The 26,225-nt window shown below is 42.6% G+C and overlaps 1 protein-coding gene across 1 annotated transcript; it reads right to left on the reverse strand.

The window, feature by feature from the left end:
- Positions 1 to 4,654: 4,654 nt before the first annotated feature.
- HS3ST1 (heparan sulfate-glucosamine 3-sulfotransferase 1) lies at positions 4,655 to 22,901 on the reverse strand. The gene is made up of 2 exons (XM_088447116.1): positions 22,724 to 22,901; positions 4,655 to 5,870 (listed from the first exon to the last, which is right to left on the reverse strand). The coding sequence occupies exon 2, from the start codon at positions 5,766 to 5,768 to the stop codon at positions 4,845 to 4,847; it is 924 nt and encodes a 307-aa protein (XP_088303242.1). The 5' UTR covers positions 5,769 to 5,870; positions 22,724 to 22,901; the 3' UTR covers positions 4,655 to 4,844.
- Positions 22,902 to 26,225: the final 3,324 nt, after the last annotated feature.

The raw sequence follows: 26,225 nt of genomic DNA on the forward strand, positions 1-26,225 counted from the left end.
ATACCTAGACGTGCATTCTGTTGTAGAATTCAAATCAAATATAAAACTTAAAAATATAAGACTACAGATACAATGATAAAAGCACAAGAAAACATGAAATATACTGGTAGAAAAAAAGTAAAATAAGCCAAAAATTTGAAAAACGTTAAGGATGCTGCTTGTTTTGTGGATCATGCACAGTCCAAACTTACATATTTTATGTAACTAGACGTATGTCCAACTCTGCATGAGGGCAAAGTGCAGTAGGTACCGTTATGCCACCACAATATTCAAGGGCAACAAAATGAGGATTCTTCTAAAAATTATTTTACTGAAATTATTCCTTGGGTGATCGAAAATGACGCCATAAAATTGTCACTGAGGTCTTTAAAGGGACATTTCATCTTATTCCCATAACCTTTTATAAGCATTAAAAAACAAAAAAATTCCAGTATTTTCAGTTCACACAGGAGTTAAAACCTCACGCCGCTTATTGGGTATTACTTGTTTCTCAATTTCAGTTAGAATCCCAACATGTTAAAGATCCTTTTTTCCATTTGGGCTGTGGATGCAAAGTTTAATGTGAGTTAGCTGTATGTGCATTCCCATGACGTGACCATGCTCATATTCGTGGGTATGTTGAGAAATATGCATCTTAAAGTGCATCCACTCCCCATCAGTACTCCTTCAGGGAGATGCATTGAGCCTCGGAGAGTGATAAAGTGGACGTAGATAAAGTACCAATCAATCAGCTCCTGTCAGTTTACAGGCTGTGTTTGAAAAATGACAGTTAGGAGCTGATTGGTTGGTTGTTTATCACTCTCCATTTATCAGTCTCCAAGGCTTAGTGCACAGGTTATCAAACTCGGCCCCAAACAGTGCACATTTTCCAGGTCTCCTCACAAAATCATAAGTGAAATAATCAGTTCCATCTGTGGATCTTTTAAAATGTGTCAGTAAGTAATGAATACACCTGTGCTCCTGTTGGGTGACTTGAAAACATGACCTGTGTGGGGTCTTAAGGACCGAGTTTGAGAATCACTGGCTAAATGCATCTCACCAGGAAACGCTACAAGTCATCATTACATTTGTACACCTACACCTGCCTAGACAAGGTGCAAAATACACATCTGAAAATACTTGTATTCATGCTTATGTCCAACTCTGTCTAGAGTGAGAGCTCCTGCTACACCTCTTTTGTCACAAGTGGCGGGCAGTTAGAATTGTTTATGGCTTTGCATCGCCCACAATATAGTTCTGTGCAAAAACACACAATATACACTCCACAAAAAGGCGTAGTCCAACTCTGCATTACACCCTACTATACTTCTAATTCCTATTCTAGATCCCTGCCTACACCTCAATTGTTTACACTGCACTCTAACTCCAACTATACAGCCCATCAGGGCTCCAGCTCCAGGGACACTCCGTGTGTGCGGCCGCACAGCTGCAGAATATCCCCGCCCTCCACCCACCTGCTGCCGTTATTATTTTATGCTCCGGGAGAGGGCACAGTGCGTGAAAGGGTGGAGGGCGTGCAGCCCATACTGGTTTTAAGAACACTGGAGTTCTAATGTCCTAGGGCCTGATTCAGAGGACGGAATTGCAAAGCCGCACACAAGCAGGTTTGCAATTCCGTACTTGCTAAAATGTAAATGCAGCAGGTGTCTGACACCTCCTGCTGCATCTGCCATCCCAGCACTGTGACAGAGGTCGCAGCCTGGGATCACCACCGGCCAGCTGAGTAAGCCTCAACTTACTCAGGCTGGCCGGCATGCGAAGCCAGGAATCTGCGTCCTGCACATGCGCAAATTTCTGATAATCGGGCCCCTAGACTCTTATCTCTATGGACTTATAATACAGTGAGGGTGGTAGTAGCATCTCTAGAATGTACAATTTAATTATTTTGAGAGCCAACTGCCTGACTCTTGCTACATTGTTAATATTAATTTGATTTCATGGCCTACTGTACGCCTTCATATTGCCTCAGAACAAGTGTTACTGTTTGTTTGTCAGTTTTGGAGGGCCTTCTGCCTACCACCACCATATAATGGGTAAATAAAGTAATTATTATTAGTTGAAATTGGTTAAATCATAGCTTTGCACACTTCTGAAATTTAATCTCCGCTGAACAAGTTGACCGGGCAGATTTTACACATAATCTTCACAAGACTTCTAATAAAACTCATCGTTCACTGTCAATGGCACTGTACCCATCCTAATTTCCCACCTCCTCTGTGTCTTCAGCAATTCTTTTTTTTAAGACAGTGCTATCTCTGACTTCCACGATATCTTCCAATACAGACCTTAAAGCTTCCACTCTTTGCCAGAGACTCGCTAATAGTTGTTACCTTCAGAAGAAATGTTTTAGCTCTAGACTCAAACTACCTATCATGAAGGGTTGAGGCGCAGAATCACTACCAATTCTTGCTGGCTAAACTTAAAGCAATCCAGTTAGCCACGAAGGGTGCGCGTTACCGTTCTCACGGCATTAAAACACCGGCACGTCTTCCCGCACCCCTTGCAGCCTGAATTCGCTCACATATGGCTGCGTGCACTTTTGATCGAGTTCTGCCGTAAAGTTTGGCTATTGCCGCGAGGGCTCGCACTCGTGAGTAAATCACAGCTTATTAGATAGACCCCTAGCATGAACTTCAGTCTTCCCCAAGGATCCACATAAGAAATGAAAAGTAATTACAATTTGTACTTCTACAATGTACCTATTAAACTTGTTGCAATGAGAAAACAAAAAATAAAAGTTTATAACTAATTAGCTTAGATTGTAAGCTCATATGGCCAGGGACATTTATGGAATGCATTTCCCTGAATTCACAGCACTATGAAATATATTGGATTTCTTATAAATGAAGCATAAAATAGAAATAAAAATGACCTTTGCAACAAAGAAAGCATTGCGATTATAATGAACCACATGGCTCGGATAGGTCTTTATTTCTTTACATCTTTGAAGAACGTGAAAGGACAAGGTATGGCATAGGCTAAGTCTCTGCACACCTTGCATTCGCTCTTTAGTCAGTGCATGTGATGTGAGTGAGTGACCTTAACCAGCTGCTGATGGCTGGAAATAGTCTTCAAATGCCGGCAGCTTTTAAAAAGTGGTCTCCATTGACAGATGGTAAAAGCACAGCCTAGATATTGTATTTCTCACCTGTTGCATGCAAATGTAGGAATACAAGTATCTTCACCGAACGCTGCTCTGAATTTCTGATCATGAGCAGATAATGGATAGTTTAATGGGTCAATGTTAAATAGTGACTTCTCAATTTGAACTCTTTTTAAATTTACATTTTTGCTGCTTAAGGAATGTGAGAAACAACGGTTACTGAATCTTTTTTTTTTGGAATACATTATCTTTCTATGCTCAGTGATTTTCTAGAATATCAATGCATCATCTGTACAAAGGTGTTGATGCACATAATATTTCACAGCTCTATTCCTTTACATTGGACACAATAAGAATCGCAAGTAAAAAACCGTGGATTATAAAAGGAAGCTTTGGTACCTATAGGATAGCCTTCATACTCAACATTGGCCAGTTTCCGCACCTGACAAAAAAAAAAAAGAATCCCACCGTTTATAAGGTGAAGGGACAGGATTTTTTCTGGCAAACCTGAAATATACAGAGGAGGCTTTGATCCATAATAGTTCCCGGTGCACTCTCTCCCACCAGAAACCCTGTATGATGGCACAAGACAGCCATCTTAAGTAGATTAAAGGCAAATATAAGCGGGCATTAGGCCTGATTCAAAGTTGTATGCAGTAGCAGAGCCGTGTTTTTGTACGCAGCGGCTGTGTTACAATATGAAAAGGTAGCAGGGGTCGTCTTGTGTAAATAGACTCATCCTGCCAGCTTCAGTGATCCCCTGATGCATCCAGAACACAGCATCAAATCACTTGCGCGACCATGGGACATCTGAGCAAACCAAAGGTTTCTCGGGTCAGGGGCGTATTTAAAATGGGTGCATTTTCCCGGTGACCTGCCCATGCGCTATAGACTCTGGGCATACTATAGCGCACCTCTCAGTGCACTGCCGGCCGCAGGAGAGAGAGGAGACTGCACATGGGCACCCTCCTCTCTAGAAATGCCCCTGCTCGGGGTGTCCAGCGTAAATCACACTTCAGATGCCAGGAGCGGTCAGAAGACGTAGATACTGGCCTCGGCACATCTTGAAAACGGGACCACCACGCCCCCATAAAGTTTAGGGGGCACTGCGACCATCGTTGCAGACACAGATCTGCACATGCGCAGTACAGATTCTGCGCATTCGCAGATCTCCAAACATCAGAGATGTACATAAACCATCGGGTTTGCGCACCACTCTAAATCAGACCCAATAAATGATTGACCATTAGAAAAACTCTGACAATCTATATAACATGCACACATTTAAACTGCATGATCCGGTTCCTCTGTGAGGGACTGAAATGGAATATTGACCCTATTATAGCCAGCCGCATTTTGGGATTAAAGTACAGGAATTGTACCACGCCAGCTATATGGTGCCTCCCAAACATCTGCAAGAAATGCAAAAAAAGGTATTTTGACAGTAGGTATAAATAGCAATTTCTGTAGTATTCCCAGTTATAATATGAACTCCACTAATAAAAATAATGGGAAAAAAAATGGTACTGTATTCCAAAAAAATTTCTTTATTAACCATCAAAATCAATACAAAATGTTGTTTTTTCTTTACACATTTCTGTAGTATAGTATAAAAATATAACTAGATAATATTTAGTGCTGTACAGAATACTCAATTTACAAATAAGTTATAGCTTAAATATCCTTCATATGTAGACGCGTTTGTAACATTCCTGGAGTCTCATTGTATGATTCCATCCTTTCACAGCCAGTCAAATGTCCTTCCAACGAGCTCAAAGAACTTCTTATTGGGCTCATAGAAGTACGCCCGCAGTTTGCCCAGCAAGTAAGAACTTATGTGCGGGTGGGGCCTTCCTTTGGACTCATGTAAGCAGCGTTCCCGCCCACTGTCCCGTAAACAGAAAAAACCTTTTGTCTTATTGAAGTAAAAGTTTGACGCATTGATTTGAGGTGAAAGCTTCAGAAACTGCTCAACTTTCTGCATTTCTGGGAAGGGGTCCTTAATTAAATAATCTCCATCAACAATATGAATATTTTGAAGTGGGAAATACCTCAACCAGTTAACCATATAATTGTAATACAAGCTCTTGTTTATGGCCTTGTAGTCTGTGTTGAGTTCACCGTTTCTTAGAAGCAAGTCTTCAACCGCTGGATAAGTCTTATTTTTCTGTTTGTGATTATAATACACTTGGGTGTAATCTGATAAAACTCGCTCAATGGGGTCTCTTAGGATTAGCAATAGTCTGATAGTGCTGTTCATCTTGTGAACTCGCTCGGGAACTTCAGGCGATGTGAAATAAGCTGGTGTTTTCTCCACGGTGAGCTGGTGCGGGTAGGAAAAAGGCATCTGGCTCACATACCACTGTAGACCTTTAACATACTGCTCTCCCCAGTCAAAGAAATGGATCTCACTCTCCGCTGCAGAAATTTCGGAATGGAGGCTAAGCATTTCTAACAGAGCCCTGGTTCCACCTTTACGTACTCCAATGATGATCAAGTGTGGGAGATGCTGGTGAGTACCATTTGGATGAAGAATGCTCTTCAGTTCATTGCCAGGAGGGAGGGTTGTGTAGGTCTTTTCAACTGAGGTTGGTCGTGAAGGCACCAGTTGGGGCTGAATGAATAGGAGAGACGCACCAAAAAGTATGGAAGCCATGACAAACATCCGGAGCTTGGAGTCCGTCGGCAGGACAGTGTTCCGTAGGTCTATTCTTGCATGAATAAGGTGACCTTGCGTCGCCGTGTCAATACTCCTTTCATAGATGTCCTGAAAATGAAACAAATATATTCATATCAATTGACTGATATTTACATTTCTGAACATTTGTAAATTTGAAGCGAAAGAACGTTCTGCATACTTATAAGACTGACACAAGTGACTACTAGTTTGTATTCAAAGTCTATACGATGATCTTTATTTACTTCATGAATGTTGGTCTTTAAACTAGCAATGAATTAACAATTTATACCTATATCAGCAGCTACATTTTAAGTAACTTAAGCAAACAAAGCTTCACACATCGTAAGAGAAATTGGTGAAACACATTAAATAATAACAAAAAATAGGTTTTAGTTTAATAGTACAAGTCAGTCAATTGGTCAGGAGTGTTCAGATGTCAGATTTTTTTTGCTAATACTACTGTACTTTCATGCAATAGGTAGATTGGAAGGGCGACATACTGAGCAGGTATATAGACTTTCTTTTACAGATTGTTCTTTTTTCCTGTTCGGTAAACTGTCATTTTGTGACCTGTTAAGATCTATTTCACTAGGCTACACCTGCTTTAGTGTCAAGTCGGCATTTTGCTCTGTGATTTAAAATCTGCACATCTGTTGTATCTAGTTGTCACGTTAAAGCAGAGTATAATGTGAAATGGGTAGTTTAAGTCATGCCACTACTCAAGCCAGGACTGGCAATCAGGAGGGAAGAATGTAATGATTTGGGGAAATTTGTGAAGTGGAAAAAAGAAAAGTATAGATTTATAATGTCAGTGTAACACTAACGAAGAATTCAAAAAGAGAAAAAAAAAAAAAAAGTAAAAAAAAATTCAGGTAGAACCATCCAGCTACAGTATATATTATATATAGGTAATTTCTGGAGAATAATTGTAAATATTTGACTGCAAATACACAACAGCAACATATAATAAAACAAAGTCTTCAACTGATCAACAAAAATAAAAAATAAAATCCAGAAAACCCATATACGAAAGTAAAAAGCACAATTTTTCCATAGTGCATAATCTAATTTGGTGAACTCAGAATTCTTATGAAAATTTACAGAACTTTAACACAGTCGTCTGTATTAAAATTTAATTTTTCTAGAAGAATATACATAGCATATATTTGAGATGTAATGGAAAGAAGTTGTGCCAGGCTTGCCGACTATTTGGCTGCCTCTTCCGGGCACAGCTGGGGGGTGTGTCACAGTTTTGAGGGCGGGTCGGGGGCGTGACCTCACAATCGCGTCATCGTGGCCCTGCCGCTGGCAACATAATACCAGTAATCTCGGCATTGTGTTGCTGGGGGCGGGGCCACGATAGTACGATTTACTGCGAATCGCGTCATCAGCCCGCCCACGCTGCATGTACATTTTTTCTATTATATCCGGCGGGCAAATACTGGGACAAGTGCCTACTTTTCCAGGAGGTCAGGAGCGGCACTCAATTTTCGGGAGGCTCCCGGCCAAATCGGGAAAGTAGGCATGTATGAGTTGTGCATATATTAAAAAAGAACCTAACCTGGCAAATTATATATTTTTTACCAAAAGCAACAACCTAGCAGGCTAATAAAAAAAAGTGTGCAATCAATCAACAATTAGCTTTCATTGGTTAAGCGTGTGTTAAATACTGCAAACAAATGTTTGATCACTTTGGTCTGTTACTTTGTTAGTAAATAACTCAAACTCCTGTAACCTGGTAACAATGTTGTTTGGCATCTCAGGAATACAAAAAAAATATATTAATTTCTCTTTCTGGCAATATATGGTTTCAGACAGCAGTATATGTTATCGCGATGAGAGCCAGCTGGGATTTTATAAAACATAGTCCAGCAAATGGTCTTGGCATCCAAGTATGGCTCCTTTGAAGTCTGTGGCTAATATTTAATTTTACCTTCAGCCAAGTAGTAAATAACAGCTTATCTTAATGAATGCAAAAAATATGAAGAACCTTATTTGTAGTTGTGTCCTCTGGGCAGAATAACTTACACTTACAGGTTTTGCAGAACATTTGTAGAATAATGTAGAAGTATTGGTTTATAAATAGCATATATTTAACTTTTAAAGAATAACAATTACAGGAGAGGTGGATATTTGAGCTTGGCTAACGTCAGCAGTCTAACCTGACCAGCATGAAAAAAAAAAAAAAGATTTGCATTACACCTGTTGGCAGTTTGTGAAAGGGCGGCGAGTGCCAAGTGCAGACAGAACAGCCCGCACCTTTCCCATGATGATCAATAATCTGGGCAATAAGTACTAACTGCATAGACTCTAGGGGGTAAATTTACTAAGATTCGTGTTGGTCCCGATTTGTCCCATTTTTAAACACGGATAGGATCGATAAAAAAACGGCCGTTTTTTCACTTAAAATATATATAAAAAAAAAAAAAATCGGTAATTTACCAAATTCCCGGATTTGACAGGATCAAGTTGTTTGATAGTATATTTGATTGATCCTGTCCTGTTTTTTTTCATGTTAAGGGTTACATTTATAAAAAATTATTGACGTGGGGTCCCCCCCCCCCAAAATCATAACCAGCCCCGGACTGGTCAGCCAGTCCTGGTTCCTAAAATTACGGGGAAAAAAATGCGTAGGGGTTCCCCGATATTTAAAATCAGCTCCGGACCCAAACCAACTGGGGTGCGATGCCACAGCCAGGAGACCCTATCACTGGGTCTCCCTGGCCAAAGCATTCGCACTCCAAGCCGGTCAGGCCAAGCCGGGGATCTCAGGGGAGGTGGAGACCCCCCTAAGAAGGGGTCCCCCTCTCACAAAACCCCTGGCTTCGTCTGAAGCCCGGGGCTCTTCCCCACACCCCTTGAGCGGTGGGTACGGGGGTAATAATGTGTTTAATAGTTCCAAACTATTGTGTTTTACAGTGGAACTACAGGTGCCAGCATGCTCTTTGGCATTTGTGGAACTACAAAGTGCCAGAAGGCGGCCGGCACCCGTATCCCCACTTTAAAATAAATAGTTAAAAAAGACAGTACACACACCGTATATATTACAGCTTTATTACATACCTACCTATCCCATTCACACATACTTACCTACTGCCAACTGGTTGGTCCACTTCTCCCATGTAGAATCCAATGGGTGTACCTAGAATAAAGATCTGATACTCACCTCTATCCTCGCGCTGCTCTCCGTAGCATCCCCGGACTTGGCAACATAACAAAACGAGTGTCCTGAAGCCAAACGGACAAGTAATGGTATGTGCTGTCACACATACCAAAACTCGCTAATGCTAGCTGACGGGCCACTTCAGACACTCCCATGGCCCGCCAGCCAATCAGAGACCGCTTTACATTAATTTGTGTATTTTTGATGGAATCTCGCATCTCAGGTGGAGGTGCATTTGCAACGTCTATTTAGTCCCCGAGCTGGTTCTAAAAAAACGGCTGAATAGAGCAAAACTAATAATGTAAATTCACGATTTAGGCAGAAATTAATGAAAAGTACTTCCGATTTGAGCCGATGGTGTATTCATTTCTAATTATAAAAACGGCCGAATTTGCGGCATTAACACGTCCAATTTCACCCCCAAAAGATGAAGAAAAAAATCATCCCAGTTTAATAATAGTAAATTCCCACCCGAGACTGCAATCTCGGACCAACGAGAATCTTAGTAAATTTACCCCTAGAAGCAAGTGTATCTAGCCAATGGTCACAGAGCATAGAGGTTATCTCTGCAAAATAGACCCTTTGGATTACAAACTGATGAAAATGGTTCTCGAACTAGAATCAAATTCAGATGTGACCTTTCGTCACGAAAGGTTGATGTGTCAAGTAGTGAAAAGAGTGGATAATTGGACCAGTGGAGATGGTGCCTATAGCAATCAATCAGCATATACTTATTATCTTATAGAATGTACTTGATAAATGCTACCTCGAAGCCGATTGGTTGCTATAAAAAAATAAATCCTCCCACAGAATTTAAATATGGAAAAAAAAAAAAAACTTGATTAACCTAACCAACCCAAGCACTGAAACTGCAACATAATAACTACAGAAAATGAAGATTACACACATAAATTTGTCACTAACAGACCCATTAACGAATGGGTTAGTTAGTGAGAGCTGGGCTGCATGTGACAGGGGCAGTGTGAGGAGGTGAAGAGAGGAAAAGGAGACGAGCTAGGAACCTCATACACATTTAAATAGTGGAAGGTGCATGGTCCTCCTACAGCACACTAATACCCATTTTACACCAGAGCTAAAACCCAGGTTATTGCAGGGTTAACCCGGGTAGCTCCTTGGTGTAAAAGGGGACAGGGTGGGATTCCCAGGTCGAGTGACCCAGCAATCCAGCCCAGGTAACTTGCAGGGTTTAACATGGGAATGACCTGTGAAACCCTGCAGTGTAAACGGCGCGATCCCGGTCACGATGACCTCGAGCGTCCACTTCCACACCGGAAGAGCCGGGTCACTGCAGACCTGGCTCCGGTGTGAACGTCACCGACTCGGGAATATCCTGGGTCAGTGCCAGCTAAATTCCGGGTCTGATCCGGTTTGGAACCCTGTTCCAACCTCCAGGCCAGACCCGGAATTTAGGTATAAAAGCGGTATTACTGACGTGAGGCTCGTATTGAGCGTGGAGTGACAATTGTGGAACTAAACACATCTGTATATGAAACAATGTTCATAAACCAAACTATTTTAGAATAAATGGTCTTTAGTACATATAGTAAAAGTAAAGCAACTTTTCTGAAATTTGACATTGTAACATTTATGTGATCATTCACTGTATCGTTTATGGACAATGTGACTAAACAGGACCATGGACACTTAATAGCAGATTTACCATTATAAAGGAGTCAAATATCAAGGGTTGGTAAATATTTCCCATGGAATATTATGTGACATTTATGGACTAGGAATTGTAAACAGACAATTAAAGTGTTTTTTTTCCTCTTTAAAGAAACAGGATTGTAACCAGCTCCACCTGCTGGAGAAACATTTATAGCAAACTGAATTGGAGCCATCAGTATGAACGCTAAACATCTAAAAAGGCACCAGAAATGCAAACATGATGCAAGCACCTCCAAAGCCAGAGCCCAAGGTCACCCTCTAATAACTGAAAAGTTGCTTTTAGAACAACCTCACAATACATAGAGTATGAGACAAACTGTTACAGACAAGAGGAAAATGCTAAATTCTATGTACCGTATAGAGCATTTATGTTGGATACAATAATTTACATTTTATTTGACTATTATAGTGACCTCTGCTAAATAAATCTATTTTTAAAGTTAAAACAACTATTACGTTAAATTTTCAAAACTTGGTACACAGGGCGAGCAGGGGAGGAAGTGGATGGGACGAACATCTAGCCTGCCAGAAACACCAGTATATAGTACTTCATCCTAGTGAACCACTGCGTGACCACGTGTAGGCTTGACCATGTAGTAGCTGAGCGCACCATGTAGGCAATCAGAGCACCAGTCCATAATTATTAGGCTTTATTTATGTGGTGCCACAAGGGGTCAGCATCGCCTTACTAAATATTACCTCATTTGTCATTTTAGATTACTTTTAAATAAAGAGGGGGAAACGTAATAGGGTCTGATTGTGCAAAGGTGCCGTTTTTTTTAGTGAGTTCGCTGCAAGATTAAAAGTAGAACCAGGTTGGTTTTGCCTGTACAAAAAAAAAAAAGTTGGAATAGTTTCCGAAGTTCCCTGCACTTGGCACGTGCCACTTACAGGTGTAAGTGTATCTTACCGGAAACCGAGTCATCACTGGCTGATTTATGGGAGACGTGACTGCCAAAGCAGAGAAGGTTCACTCACTGAATGAATGACAGGTAGTCAGCATTTGGGGGAGGTAACAGGGGGTGATTAGAAAAATGCAGACCTAACACTGTTTTCTGGGTATGCATAAATTAGCCACTGTGTCCTTGCTCGCATCAGGAGAGCCTTCTGCGAGTCTGGAGACCGGCTGTGTCTGCCGCAGCTTAGACCTACTCAGAGGGCTGATGGCCGCCTGATCTGCATTTGATGTTTCTGGTGTTGTGTGCGAGAGTGGTAGATGTGAGATGCTTTCAGTGGGTGTCTCTAAGCACTGGATGGCGGATGTGTCATTTGCATATTTTTGCAATTGTGAATCCGTGAGATGGAGGTAGCGATGGCATTTGCGTGTGGATCTGAATTAGTCCCAAAGTGACTGTTGTAAAATAACACACCAAATTATTTCACAGAAAGTCAACAAAAACTTCTGCTGAAGAGATGCCATGTTCTGCTTTTAATATCATTGCCATTTCAAATTTTGGAGTGAGTGAGGCCAAAAAACCCCTAAGAGTAAATGCGTGTGGTCAAACTGGACATTTATCTAGATGCATGGCACTTGGGCCTAGTTTCTCGATCTGCAAGTGTATTGTCAGCCCAAGGTCTAGCTCTTCAGCATTCGTAATTATACCAAGGTGCATTTTACAACACAAAATAATTTCTCATCTTACATAAGCCTCTTCATAGTAATAGATTGTGCAATATTATTAACTAACTTTCTGCCAATCAGAAAGTCCTTCTCCCATTCTAAAAGTTAGTAGACGGCTCCCATTCACTAATATTGTTGTGTGGAATTTAATTTAAAAAAATCTTTGACTGCAATAATTCTGTTATTTATTATGTTTATAGATAGGCTCATAAATAAAAGCAATTTTAAATACTGTAAGTATAAAACAGGCCAGTAATAATAGAGAGCTACTTCCAGTGTCAGATCGGAGCATGAAGGCCCCACTAGGGGAATCAGTGTTGGCACCCCGTGCTTACAGGGTGAGGTCAGCCACCAGAGGGGGTGTGGGCAACTACTACAGAGAAAGGCTTGGATAACCATTAGAGAGTGCATGGGCCTCTTTTTAAATAAATATACAGTAAGTACTGATGCATAATAATGTACCAGATTGATAACAGCAATGCACTGTAGTGAATACACCATAGTCCTGGGAATGCCGTATAATGTAATGTGTATAATAAATCATTAATAATTAAGCACATGATGGTGATCCTGTCTGTATATACCACATTAACCACTTAACTGACATGGTCGTATGGGATGTGAATGTAGCCACCTGTGCCTCAGCTGACAAGGTGCAACCGCTCCGCCCTGCTGTGCTTTTGAATAGGAAATTTGTTCTACGCATGTGCAGAACGGATTTCCCCTGACTCCCCGGACTTTCCTGTGGACCCGGCAATTGCTGACCGGTTTTGCCAGAACAATTGTCAGTTAAGAGGTTAGTGCACTGTACATGTGATAGGTGCCCCTGTACTGACCAGGGTATAAAACTCTATGAGAATGGCAATAGATCTAGTAAAGGTAAAATAGATACCAATGTTAAATAAATTCAACTATTTAAGCTTTTATGGTTGGAATGACTGAATTTTAGTGAATGAATGCAGAGCTACAATACCATTCCAAACACTGGACCTGATTCAGACCCGGTCGCTAAGTTCCGCTCGCTCTGAGCGATTTTTGCCCTTCTGCGCATGCCTATAAATCGTAGTGCGCGTGCGCAAGCCAGTCTTTGCGCTCTGTTTTTGGTTGCTCGTAAGCCACTATGAGGTCGCTACTTTGAGTGACAGATTTGTGGGTGGTAACTGGGGAAGGTGCTTGTAAACGGGGGAGTAGTGTTGCAGACGCAGGCGTGTCAGGTTGCCAAAACGCCATTTAAAGGGCGTGCATAATTAGTAAAGTAGCGTCATTAGTCATGCCAACTGCATGTATTTCAGGCCGCACTGATCACTGTGCTTGCGGCAGGATAAGGCAACCTCAAGGGCTGCGAGCAGCTCCGATGGCTCTCGATGGTCCAGATTAATCCTACATTTCCCGGAAATGAAGTGTGTTGCGAGTGGCAAGGGGGCGTCTTTATACACTTGCGAGCGCACTTTGCTGTAGCTCGCTAAAACATAGTGGGTGTCCTTACGCGACGCAGTGCGAGCACTTCATTTAAATATCCGGTCCCTTTTTGCCAGCGAGCGGCCGCAACTTGCGAGCAGGTCTGAATGAGCTCCACTGTCAGGAACTGTGTTCATTATGTTTAAGCCTACAACCAAAAAGAGTAGGGGGCAGGGTTGTGTCAGACCACCCACTTTTATTGGCAGGAGGGTGAATCTTGGTATAGTTTCTAATAGAGTATAATTCAAGTGCAATGTCTAACCTGACCCCTAGAGGAGGGGTGTGCCCACAGGCAGTGGGGGTTTCCCCAGTCAGACCCTGGCTACTTCAAACACACATTGAAAGCTGCTCATTTTTAGTGAAGAAGGTAAAAAAAAGACCCTGTTGGAATACACACACAGGGTAGAGGTGTCACAGTCATTGGGACTGCAGTATTCTCCACAAGTCATAGGGGTAGATTTATGAAGCAGTGGCTTTTGCAAGCCGTCGCTTCTCAGATGGTTTGAGCAAAAAATTTAAGATCGGCAATAATATGAATTGCAAAATATACCAGGCTGTGCACTTATTGGTTCAATTTTGGGCTCATATCTGCCGAGAAGCAGCGGCTTTTGCTTTATAAAGTTACCCCAAAGTTGTAAACTTATCTGTACCCTCAGCAGGATGCAAACACAATTTGTACAAATAAGAGAACCCCACTACATTTCATACCCACACGTTACAGAATAAAAAGTCAGGACCATGTCTCCAATTTCAAAGACTATGCTGGTTTTATTCGCCAACAATTTTATGAATAACCTACCCTGATGCCGGGGACAAGAGAGTGATGCTTTGCTTCCTGGCAACACTGGGTGGCAGCAGTAAGAACCTTTCCGCTACCAGGCCAGTCTGTGTCACACATGCACACTGCACTCAAAGCCCAAAAATGGGCTCTTAACTGCAGAAAAAAAAAGAAGAATACTTTGTGAATTGAATGCTTTTATTTTAGTCGTTAACATTTTTTTTTAGAGTTTATCACTATAGCTAAACCAAGATGGCTAATATTAGAGGTTCCCAAACGCTGCCCTCAATGTACCCCAACAGTTCAGGTTTTAGAGCTATCCATGGTTGAGCACAGGTGGTTAAATCAAATTGACTGAGGTACTAATTAAGTCGCCTGTGGTCAAGCATGAATGTTCTTAAAACCTGGACTGTTATGGTTATTTGTGGAGAGTGGGCCTGATTCAGACCCGCTCGCAAACGGTTCGATGGTGGGGCACTGCGCACGCACGGCATGCGCAATGCGCGTGTGCGAGCCCCGGAGCGAGTGAGAAATTAATTCGCTCCAGGGATCGCTACAAACGGGGCGGCTGTCGATGTTGATCGACAACTCACCCCGTTTTGTAGGCGGGGAGGGGGGGTGGCTGGTCAAACTGAGGCGTTCCTGAAGGAACGCCTGCCATTTGAGGGCGGCCCTACTGACATCACTCTTGATGTCAGTAGTTGAGCTTCCTGCTCTATTAGAGCAGGAAGCTCACTGGGGCTTGCGGGAACAAGACCCTACCACAAGGGTCTCGTCGCAAGTACGATGGTCGCGACCATCACCTAGCCACTCGAAAAAGCTGTGGGTGGTCACCCCCAGCTTAGCGAGCAGCCACTGAATCAGGCCCAGAGTTTGGGAACCTCTGGATAACGTGATCAATAGACATCACCACTTCCCTTGTTAAAGTGGTAATATCTAGCTTCCGAACATTCCATCACCAGCAGTTGCAGACGGATTGTAGTTATCAGACTGGTGGATGGCATGCCACCGATCTGAATCCTGACACTGAAAGTCCGACACGGGACTTAAGATAGGTGTGAAAAATACTGATGCCTGTCATAATCCCGATGCCTGAATCCAGAAGGATGGCAGCCCAAACGAGGTAAGCCCAGGGCGCGCTTAGCGTTTGCCGCACGGGGGGCATGGGAGGTGTTCGGTTTAGGCAGCGTAGCAGGGTTAGGTTTTGGTGAGGGAGGTTAGGGTTACGCACCCCTATAGGGGAGGGTTAGGCACTAAAGGGGGAGGGTTAGGTTTAGACACAAATGGGGGGGACTTAGGTTTAGGTGCTACGTGGAGGGTTAGGGTTAGGCTACAAGAAGGGAAGGTTAGGTTAGGGGCAGAAGGGGGAAGGGTAAGTATACCATCGGGATGACGCTGTCTGCATTTTGATAGGAGGCATCCAGACTGTCGGTATTACATACCGATTCCGTTGCAGACACCAGTGGTAGCCGTTTAAAAAGGTAAAAAGTCTATAGGGTCTATTTATCAAGCAGTGAAAAGTGTGGAGAAAAGAACCAGTGGGGAAGTTGCCCATAGCAACCAATCAGCATTGAAGTAGCATTTATCAAGTACAGTCTATAAAATAATAGGTAGGAGCTGATTGGTTGCTTCTCCACTGGTCCACTTCTCCATGCTTGATAAATAGACCCTAAAGGAGATTTATCAAAGTTTAGAGAGAGATAAAGTACCAACCAATCAACATAATTTTACAGGCTGTGGGGGAGATGTGGAGATGTACTAAGCTCTGAAAAGTGATAAAGTGGAGAGTGATAAACGACCAGCCACTCAGCTCCCAACTGTCATGTTACAGGTTGTGTTTGAAACATGACAGTTGGGAGCTGAGTGGCTGGTGGTTTATCACTCTCCAGTTTATCACTTTTCAGAGCTTAGTACATCTGGCCCAAATAAGTGACAGTTAGGAGCTGATTGGTTGGTACTTTATCTATATCCAAACTTTGATAAATCTCCATCAAAATGTGGTAAAGAAAGTTGCAAAGCATAGACTGGCACTGTACCACAAAAACTGGCACCGTTTGGGGGGTATGATTTAGAGCTCGATATTATCACACCTATAGCCATCATAGCAAAAACCTCAGAACAGTGGCCCTGATTCAGAGCCGGTCGCTCTGACAGAGCGCTCGCTCTGAATCAGGGCCGGGCTTTTTTTTTATTTTTAGAATGGCCTCCTGGCCACTCACATAGCTGTGGGTGACCACCCACAGCTATATCGAGCTGCCAGGAAGATGGTCGCGATGGTCAAGACCATCGCGACCATCGGGTTTGCGACGAGACCCTTGTGGTAGGGTCTCGTTGCCGCAAGCCCCAGAAAGTTTTCGGCTCTAACAGAGCCGGAATCTCTCCACTCACATCACTTGTGATGTCAGTGGGGCCGGCCCCAAACGGCAGGCGTTCACATGGGAACGCCTCCGTTGGGGAAGCCACCCCCCTGACCCGCCCACCAAAGCGGGCGTGCTGTCACTCAACATCGACAGCACGCCCCCTTTGGTGTGAGACCCGGAGCGATGGTTTGCCCGTCGCTATCCGGGTCACGCGCATGCGCACGACGGAGCCGGCTCCGTCGTGCGCATGCGCTCTGGGCCACCATCGACCAGGTTGCAAGCACTCAGCGCTTGCGACCAGGTCTGAATCAGGCCCAGTGTTTGTACAGACTATTTAATGTAATGTTGCCAATATAGTGGAGATAAGGTTCTTATTGGTAAGGAGTTAAAGGTCTGGTGAAACAAGAGAGATTCACCGCATTGCACAAAAGTAATTACATAGTATTGAAGTGGAAGATTCTAATAGGCAAGTATTATGCAGCAGCATATTATGGAACATAATTTACATAAAAGCTTACAGTAAGCGTGTCAGAGAAAGGCCTTGCCCTAAAGAGCTTACTATTTAATTTGGAAAGTAAATCACACATTGCTGAATAGAGGGGTAGAACGCCTTGTTATTTGTATTGTATCTAAGCTACATAAACACATGAGAGCTTATTTAGAGTTACATGAAAATGTTGCCAGGTGCAGAAGTAATGCAAAAATGTAGTGGCCAGCTCCAGTTTTACACTGCGTCAATGCACAGTGTGGCTGGGCCGTGTTTCCATCACAACTCAGGTGGGTATTTTTCCATTGCCTACTCTGCAGCACAAAATGTTCTGCACCCAGTAGCCGGTTGCTGCTTGGCATGTTTATGACATAACTGAACCTACCTCTGCACTGTGCAATACCTCCAAACATTTCAGATGTCAATTTGGGGCCCTGGGGTCTATTTACTAAGCCTTAGGTGGAGATAACATGAACGGAGATAAAGTACCAGCCAATCAGTTCCTAATTGTCATTTTTCAAACACAGATTGTGACATGACAGTTAGGAGCAGATTGGTTGGCAATTTATCGCCGTTCACTTTATCTCCATCCGAGGCTTGGTAAATAGAGCCCAAAGTACCAGCCAATCAGTTCCTAACTGCCATGTCACAGGGTATGAGGGAGTTGTACCAAGCCTTGGAGATAGAGATAAAGTGAAGAGATAAAGTACCAACCAATCAGCTCCTAACTTTTTTCGAACACAGCCTGTAACATGGCAGTTAGGAGCTGAATGGCTGGCACTTTATCTCCCTCCATTTTCTCTCTCTTTCTCCAAAGCTTAGTATATAGAACCCTATGTTTGAAAAATTACAGTTAGGAGCTGGTTGGTTGGTACTTTACCTCCTTCCACTTTCTCTCCATCCAGGGCTTAGTAAATAGACCCCATGTTTCTATCTGCCCAACCACGCAAACATTTCTGGAAGCTATGTCTTCTGCCGTCCAGTAGTCCACGCCCCTTTAGGGGTCCAAAGACCAGGACAGAAGAACAGAAATCAGGACTATTGCTGCGTATCTGTACATAAATGGAGCACGATACATACTCAAGAAACAAAGTATGCCAAGTTGTGCTGATCACAGGTTTCATGGTGTATACATTCTACAGACACATTTGCAGGGGCTGGAATCCATAAAGAAACCACACAAAAGAGTCTGTACTGGATTTCAGTACAACCAGGCCCTCATTAGATAGCCCTGCACTATAAAATCTTCAAGAAGATGTTTTTCAACTATGTAAAGTTTAGATCAGTGTTCCTCCATCAACAAAATCATATCATTTATTTAATAAATAAAAATTATAAAAAAAAAAAAAAAAAAAAAACACAGACCCACCTATTACCAACCAACAATCGAGGAAATAGGATGGTGGTGCCTCACTGCTAAATAATTGTGAGCTCCATGTACAACGAAATCATCCACTAGTCAGACTAGGCTTCCGCCTAAGGCCCACTGAGTATTGAGGGGCTCAGATTAGCCTAATCCATATTTATGGATTTGTTTTTCTTAACAAATGTAGAGAATGAAGGGACCCAAATGATGTTACCTAGGACCCCATGGGGTCTTAGGGGTCTATTTACTAAGCAGTGTTAGGAGACAGAGTGAAAAGTGATAAGGAAGTGATAAGGTGCCAGCCAATCAGCTCCCACCTGCCATCTCACAGGCTGTGTTTGAAAAATGACAGTTGGGAGCTGATTGGCTGGCACCCTATCACTTTCTTATCACTTTTCACTCTGTCTCCTAACACTGCTTAGTAAATAGACCCCTTAATCTGGCTCTTACCTGGATACATAAAAGTAAAGAAGGGGAAGAGATGGTGATGTATTTAGCAGTAAAGTGGCAACATATTGGATGCCATCCAGCTTATTGGCAATGGCAGTAGTTTTTTTCTGGGACACAGGAAGGGCCTATCTTTTGCCTGCTGACATTAGTATCGTGCAAAATATTAAAATGTGACAATTAATATGGTATATTAGTAAAGTTTAGTGGTAAACTTATCTTCTTACTGACCAGGTTTTTAGGAACAGTTGACTTTGTTCCTGGCTCCTCTGGTTTCGATCTACAGTACGAACATCGAAAAAGTAATAGTTATGCCACCTAGCCTGTTACTAATGTCAGCAATTTTTCCCACGGGGTAGAAACCACCATTGCCCTGATGTCTTCACTTGGCATAAATGTAGGTTATAGAATTGCATTGCAGCAATGGTGGGTCTTAGTGAAGGTCACCACAAGGGGGTAAAAAGAAAAAGATACAAAAAGGTCTAACATTTCTCAAGAATAAAAGCTACTTCTAGGGTACAGTTAATGATTGGACATGCAAATCAGTTTATTTTCTGTTAGAGATATATATATCTATATATATATATATATATATATATATATACACACACACACTTGCAGAACATCAATTTTATATTGTATACGCACAATATGCATATGTAGTTGTTTTACAGTACCTGATATTTGCTAGGTAGAAGTAGGCATTAACTTTGGTTCATTTTTCTTTATAGTCAGTGTTAAGGGTGGGACATGTTTGCTTTTGTAATGTGGAAAGATTAAGCATACTAAGTATAAGGGAGATTAAAGAGAACAAAGGTCTAGGATATTAAATAGCCTCATACGTAGCATATTATTAAAATGGAAAAGTGTTGAAAGAGTTAGATACAGTATAGTAACTCACAACAGTAACGAATGGTCTTGCTGCACAAAAAAGATTAAGGGGTAAATCTACCAAAGTGCTGGTTTTTAGAAGTGTGGTTGTTGCCCCTAGCAGCCAATTAGATTTAACATTTATCTAGCACCTTTTAAGAGATAATAGCTAGAATCTGATAGGTTGCTATGGGCAACAACCCCACTTCTAAAAATGTGCACGTTAGTATATATACCCCTAAGTATGCCTGGGCTCTAAGTATGGGATGCTCCTAAAAAAAAACAAAGTTATCAACACTTGGAACAGTGTAATAAGTCAGACGATCTAAAACTCATAATATCTTATGTCTAAATTATAATGAGATTCCCTGCAACAGATGAAATGAACACTCTCTCTATATATACAGTATATATATATATATATATATATACATAATTCAGGTATCTATAAAAATGTACATACTGTAACACCTTACAGCATATATGCACATATCTGATGCTAAGATAGACTACAGCAGGAAAGAGGCCCTTATCCCAAAGAGCTTACAATCTAATTGTACAGAATAAGAAATACAGATTGTACCTGCATGAAAATTATTTTTGTTAGGTACTTGTAATATCATTAGTTCTCCCAGGTATAAATAAATCAGGTTATCTGTGGCAGATACAAATACCCCTCCACACGTAGGCAGATAAGTAGCACTGACATGATCTAGCAGTTCTCATGCCCATCCCTGAGAGTATCACTGGGGATTGTGTACTCTGCACAGCTTGGCCCACTTTTCTGTCATTTAAAGAATGTTTTGCGAGTTACCCCCTCTTGTGCCTAGAAAATAAAATGCAATAAACACAGGGGGACCCCGCAGGAATGTAGTCAGTGTAGGAATGTCACAGGCATTCCAGCTCTCCTGCACACAAACCAGCCTAGAGCTTTCTATTTCATCTGAAGCAGATCTGTAGTGTACACAATGTGTCCAAGCCACACTGACAGGTCTCTTCTTTACCAGTGTTATGTCATGTTATATCAGAATGCACAAGTATGGCAAACAGAATAGTTAAAAAAATAGATTAGGAAAAAAAAATTATATATATATATATATATATATATATATATAAAATTATTTATTTATACACACGTACTGCAATATACTAGTCAATATGGTGACACTAGTCCTGAAACGCTGCAATAATAAAAGGTAATCTATAAAGTGAATGGTGCAGAAACTGTAAAATGTGTTTTTGGAGCCAAGTTGTGATAAGAAAGTCATTAGACAATACACTAATAGAGGCGCAGTAGGTGTATTGGGCACAGATTCAGTTTGATGAAGCCTGAAACAATGCATGAGGTTGCAATGCTCCTGTTAATTGGTTAGGGCAAAAGTTCACTTTCTGTATCAGTTTTACTACCACACTGTAAATAACATGCATTACACACCTTTACTAAGAGCAAAAAAAGTTTAGTAGTAGCACAATACCTGACAGGTATGTGTGTTATGTGAGACTGCTTACAGAGAAAGCCACAGTAAAGGGATATGAAGCATGCATGGGGGAATGGAGACTGAATGCAGAGGGAAAAGGAATCGGTAAAGTGATAAGACAGAATGGGGGAGAAGTCCTAGAAGAGCCACGGTCCATGCTGCAGACCTCACATTCCCGTGCACTGCTCATTACCCCATAACACACGCGGAGATCACAGCTCTGTCTGTCTGTCTGGGGACTGATACATAACCCTCTAGCGTTACATCATATAACAAGCATGTCTATTTATTCTGCTTTATAAAGTATATCATGGTCAATCATTGCAGCTACAAGGGAATCCTCCTGCTGTCAGCCTGCAGCCCAGGAGTCAGGGATAAAGAGATTCTGTAGCAGCTGTAGACAGGTCTCTAATAATAATAATAATAATAATAGTAATATACATACATACACACACACATGCAGTATTCATGCCGGCAGAGCCTGTGTCACACGACATCAATATGCAAAGTAATGCAATGTAGTAACATATAATGTAAAGTAATGCACTGTAGTAATGGAATAAAAAGTAATGCAATGTATAAGTAATATAATGTAGAGTAGTGCAATGTATAAGTAATATAATGTAGAGTAGTGCAATGTATAAGTAATATATTGTAGAGTAGTGCAATGTATAAGTAATATATTGTAGAGTAATGCAATGTACTAGTAATATAATGGAGAGTATTGCAACGTAGTAATATAATGGAGAGTATTGCAACAAAATACTATAATGGAGAGTAATGCAACGTAGTAATATAATGGAGAGTATTGCAACAAAATACTATAATGGAGAGTAATGCAACGTAGTAATACAATGAAGAGTATTGCAACATAGTAATACAATGGAGAGTAATGCAATGTAGTAATACAATGGACAGTAATGCAACGTAGTAATACAATGAAGAGTATTGCAACGTAGTAATATGATGGAGAGTAATGCAACGTAGTAATATGATGGAGAGTAATGCAACGTAGTAATACAATGGAGAGTAATGCATTGTAGTAATATAATGGAGAGTATTGCAATGTAGTAATACAATGGAGAGTAATGCAATGTAGTAATACAATGGAGAGTAATGCATTGTAGTAATATAATGGAGAGTAATTGGCACCTCAGCCCAGTGACTGCACTATAGATCCTTTACAGAGCTGCCCCGGGAAAGTTACTTCATGTACTACTCACCAGAACAAAGCCGCTTTGTTGAGAGGAGTCTATACCTAAGCCGACTCCATGGCTGGGGAGAAGACAGAGCCAGGGATCCGGCTGCTGCTGGGAAGAGCAGTAACAGCTTGGGACCTCTTCCTGCTGGCGCTGCCCATCCAGGTACGCTGGTAATGTAGCAGGCAGCGCTCTGCTGTAGCCACCCTCTCACTCAGCTCTTTAAAGCTCCCCTCCCTGACGTCAGCCCCCTCTATGCTGCTCCCCTCCTTCTGCAGTGCTCGGTGTCACCGGTCCTGCCCAGCCTTTCCTAGGCGTGTTACTTCTCAGTGTGTGTAGTTGCTGCTGACTGAGCCGCCTGTAATGTTGTGCAATATACTGTACGCAGCCTCAGGTGAGCGGGGACACACGTGTCTGCTGGTCACTACTACTAGGGTGCGACTGCTCGCAGAGCCGACCTATGCCCCGATCCGTCACCGTTCTGTATCTGCGGTGTGTGTACAATGTGCCTCATTTATCCTATTATATAGGGAACTGTGGGCACCTGGTGTAGAAAGCTCTTTACTAATACTAACCCTCTGATGTGAGGTCACAGCCTCCCTCTGAGTACACGTGTACTACCAGAGACGTAACTAGACTTTTTGGTGCCCTGTGCCAGAAAGAGCATTGGTGCCCCCCCTCTCCCCCCATTTTTTAAATAGGGACATAAGTGCCACCTGAAAAAGGGCCATGGCTTCATGGGGAAGGGCCAGGGAAGAGATAGAGGAGGCCAGGACATGCTGGGGAGAAAAGGAAGCTACAAGTGAGAATGATAATAAACAGGAAAATTGACAGGCCCAAACAGCGCCCCCTGCCCTGCGGTGCCCTGTGCCATGGCACTAGTCGCACTACCCTAGTTACGGCCCTGCCCCCTAACCCTCCTTTTCTCTACCCTAATCCTCCCTACCCCGCACCCTAACTGTCCCGGTTAGTGCCTAAACCATTCCCTTCCCCCCCACAGCTAGTAGCTAAGGGCGCCTCCTGTACTAACGATTGGGATGCCTGCTGACGGGATCCCGGTGTCAGCATCTCCCCTCATGTCGGGATTCCGGTGCCGGTATTTCATCAGCCAGCATCCCGATCGTAGTTTTTTTTTAACTACATCCCGTGGCACATACCCTCAATGTAGGCTTGCCTTATCCTTTTAATTCAGGACATATATGAATTGCACAGAGTCTGTGTCTGGCTGACTTAAAATTTCCATTTCACTATTTGTAATTAGCCACAGAACCTGAGTAATTCACGTGTCCTGAATTAAAGCTTCGGATTATGCAGACTGGCCGAGGACTGCGACCATCGCGTTCTGTCCCAATGGTGATCCGGTTTCTGCGTCTGCTGACGCAGCACTCAGATCGCAGATGCATGCTGGATACATCTAATTCCTACAGATACCTCCTGCTGCATTAGCATATTGGTTGTACGGCGACATTGCACAGACGCTGGCCTGCGATGTGCAATACCGTCCACGTCAGAATCAGACCCATGGTGCACAACTTACATCTGAACGACCTATCCAATATTATTCCATTTAGTGGGTGCAGTTATAGGAATCAGCAGTCGTTTTATTTATGCTTAAAGTAAATTAAAAGTAAATTAGCATTTTTTATATGTTCTAGCTGAAGGCTCAGTGCAACATGGAAAAACATTGAGAACAATTTAAGGGTCTGATGTAGAGACGTGGTTCACATAACAACTGCAGGCTTTTGTGATCCTCTGCTACACCCCAAGATGCAGCATTGGATCATGTGTGTGAACATCGTCATCTGAGTAAACCTTGTGTATTTCACTCTGCTGGGGCCAGTGATGCTGTGTACAAGGATGCAGCCACTGGAAACGGGGCCTTCACTACAGTGTGTTCTACACATTTGAGGGAAATCGGTATGAGATGCCGGTGGCTGAATAGCCGCTTGTTCAAATACCGACAGTGAAAGGCCGAATGCTGAGGATCCCAACTTAGGCCCATATTCAATTTGAGGCGAAAAGCCGGAATCCGCGGAAAAGTTTCGCTGATGATGTCATTTCGGCAGGCGGAAAAGTATCGCCGTATTCAATTTGAAAGACTTTTCACCTTGGCGGAAAGTCAATGCAATGTAATAGGCGGTAAAGTTTTGCCTATGAATAGCAGGCGGAAAAAAGTGCAGAATTGGGGTTTTGGGGTGCAATGTTGCGGGAACCCCCGTGCAGCCTTCAGACAGTCCCCCAAAGGTAAACTGTGTCAATTTAAAAACAAACAAACATTTAATTACACCCCAAAAAATAACTTTGAATTTGGGGGCAAAAAAAAAATGTTGGGGGACAAAGTTAAAAATGTTTTTTTCATTGCAGGTGCTTGTGGCAGGTGGATTTTTCACAATTTTTTCAACTTAACTTTAGCAACTTTAAAATATGCTGACCCCCATTTTCAAGTACCCCAAATTTGCTGGGATAAGTTATTTTCTGTAAAATATACTCCCGAATACTATTCTGCACCACTTATACAAAAATGTTATTTAGCAGCTATTGAGCCCATTCAAAAACACCAAATACCTTCAGCAAGCCAAATCGGGGGATACCATAGCTAACCCCCATGTCAGAGCATCTTTTAGGGGGTGTCAGGCTGATTTCCTCAAATCTGACAGTACTTTCCGCCTGTTCAAGTTTCGCCGGGTCCCGTTTTCACCTACATGCAAATTGATTACCGACCTAAGTTGGGATCCTCAGCATTCGGCTTTTCACTGTCGGTATTTGAACCAGCGGCTATTCAGCCGTCGGCATCTTATACCGATTCCCCTCAAATGTGTAGAACACACTGTAGTAAAATTGAATACGGGCCTAAGGCTGGTAAGTAGCCTAACCCTCCCCTCTTCCCCCCCTAACCCTAATCCTCCTTTAGTGGTGCCTAAGCCTAACCTTCCCGGGGGTGCCTAACCCTAACTTCCCCCTGATGGTGCTTAACCCTAACCCGCATCCTAAACTTAACGCTCCCGGGGTGGGGTGCCTATCCCTGTCCTCCCTCCGAGGTGCCTAACCCTAACCACCCCTCCCTGTAGCCTAACCTTCCCTGGGGGGGGTGTATCCCTAAATCCCCCCCCCGGGGGTGCCTAATCCTAACCCCCCCATCCCCGGGTAAGCATGCATACTTACCGCCATCTGGACAATTGGGCTTCTGGTGGTCGGGATACCTACGGCAGTATCCTGACGTCCATCAGGCTATTTGCGTTGGCATTATGCCAGGTGACGGGATTCCGGCGTCTGTATTTTGACTGCCAGCATCCTGCCCGCCGGCATATCAACTGCATTCCCATTTGTGGTGCTAGGAGTATTTACACATTATAATGTTTAAATACATCGCCTGCATATCATATGGACAATTTTGTTGGCAAGGGCCCCCGCAAGTTAGTTGACCTTCGGCTCCCACAAACCTTTATCGGCCCTCACTACCTACACACACACAACTTGTAATGTTTCACAAATAGAGAGAAATTTTAGCTTATTTTTGCTTTTTGGT

The sequence above is a fragment of the Taudactylus pleione genome, unplaced genomic scaffold, assembly GCF_031769625.1.
Source record: "Taudactylus pleione unplaced genomic scaffold, aTauple2 ptg000419l, whole genome shotgun sequence".
NCBI lineage: Eukaryota > Metazoa > Chordata > Amphibia > Anura > Myobatrachidae > Taudactylus > Taudactylus pleione.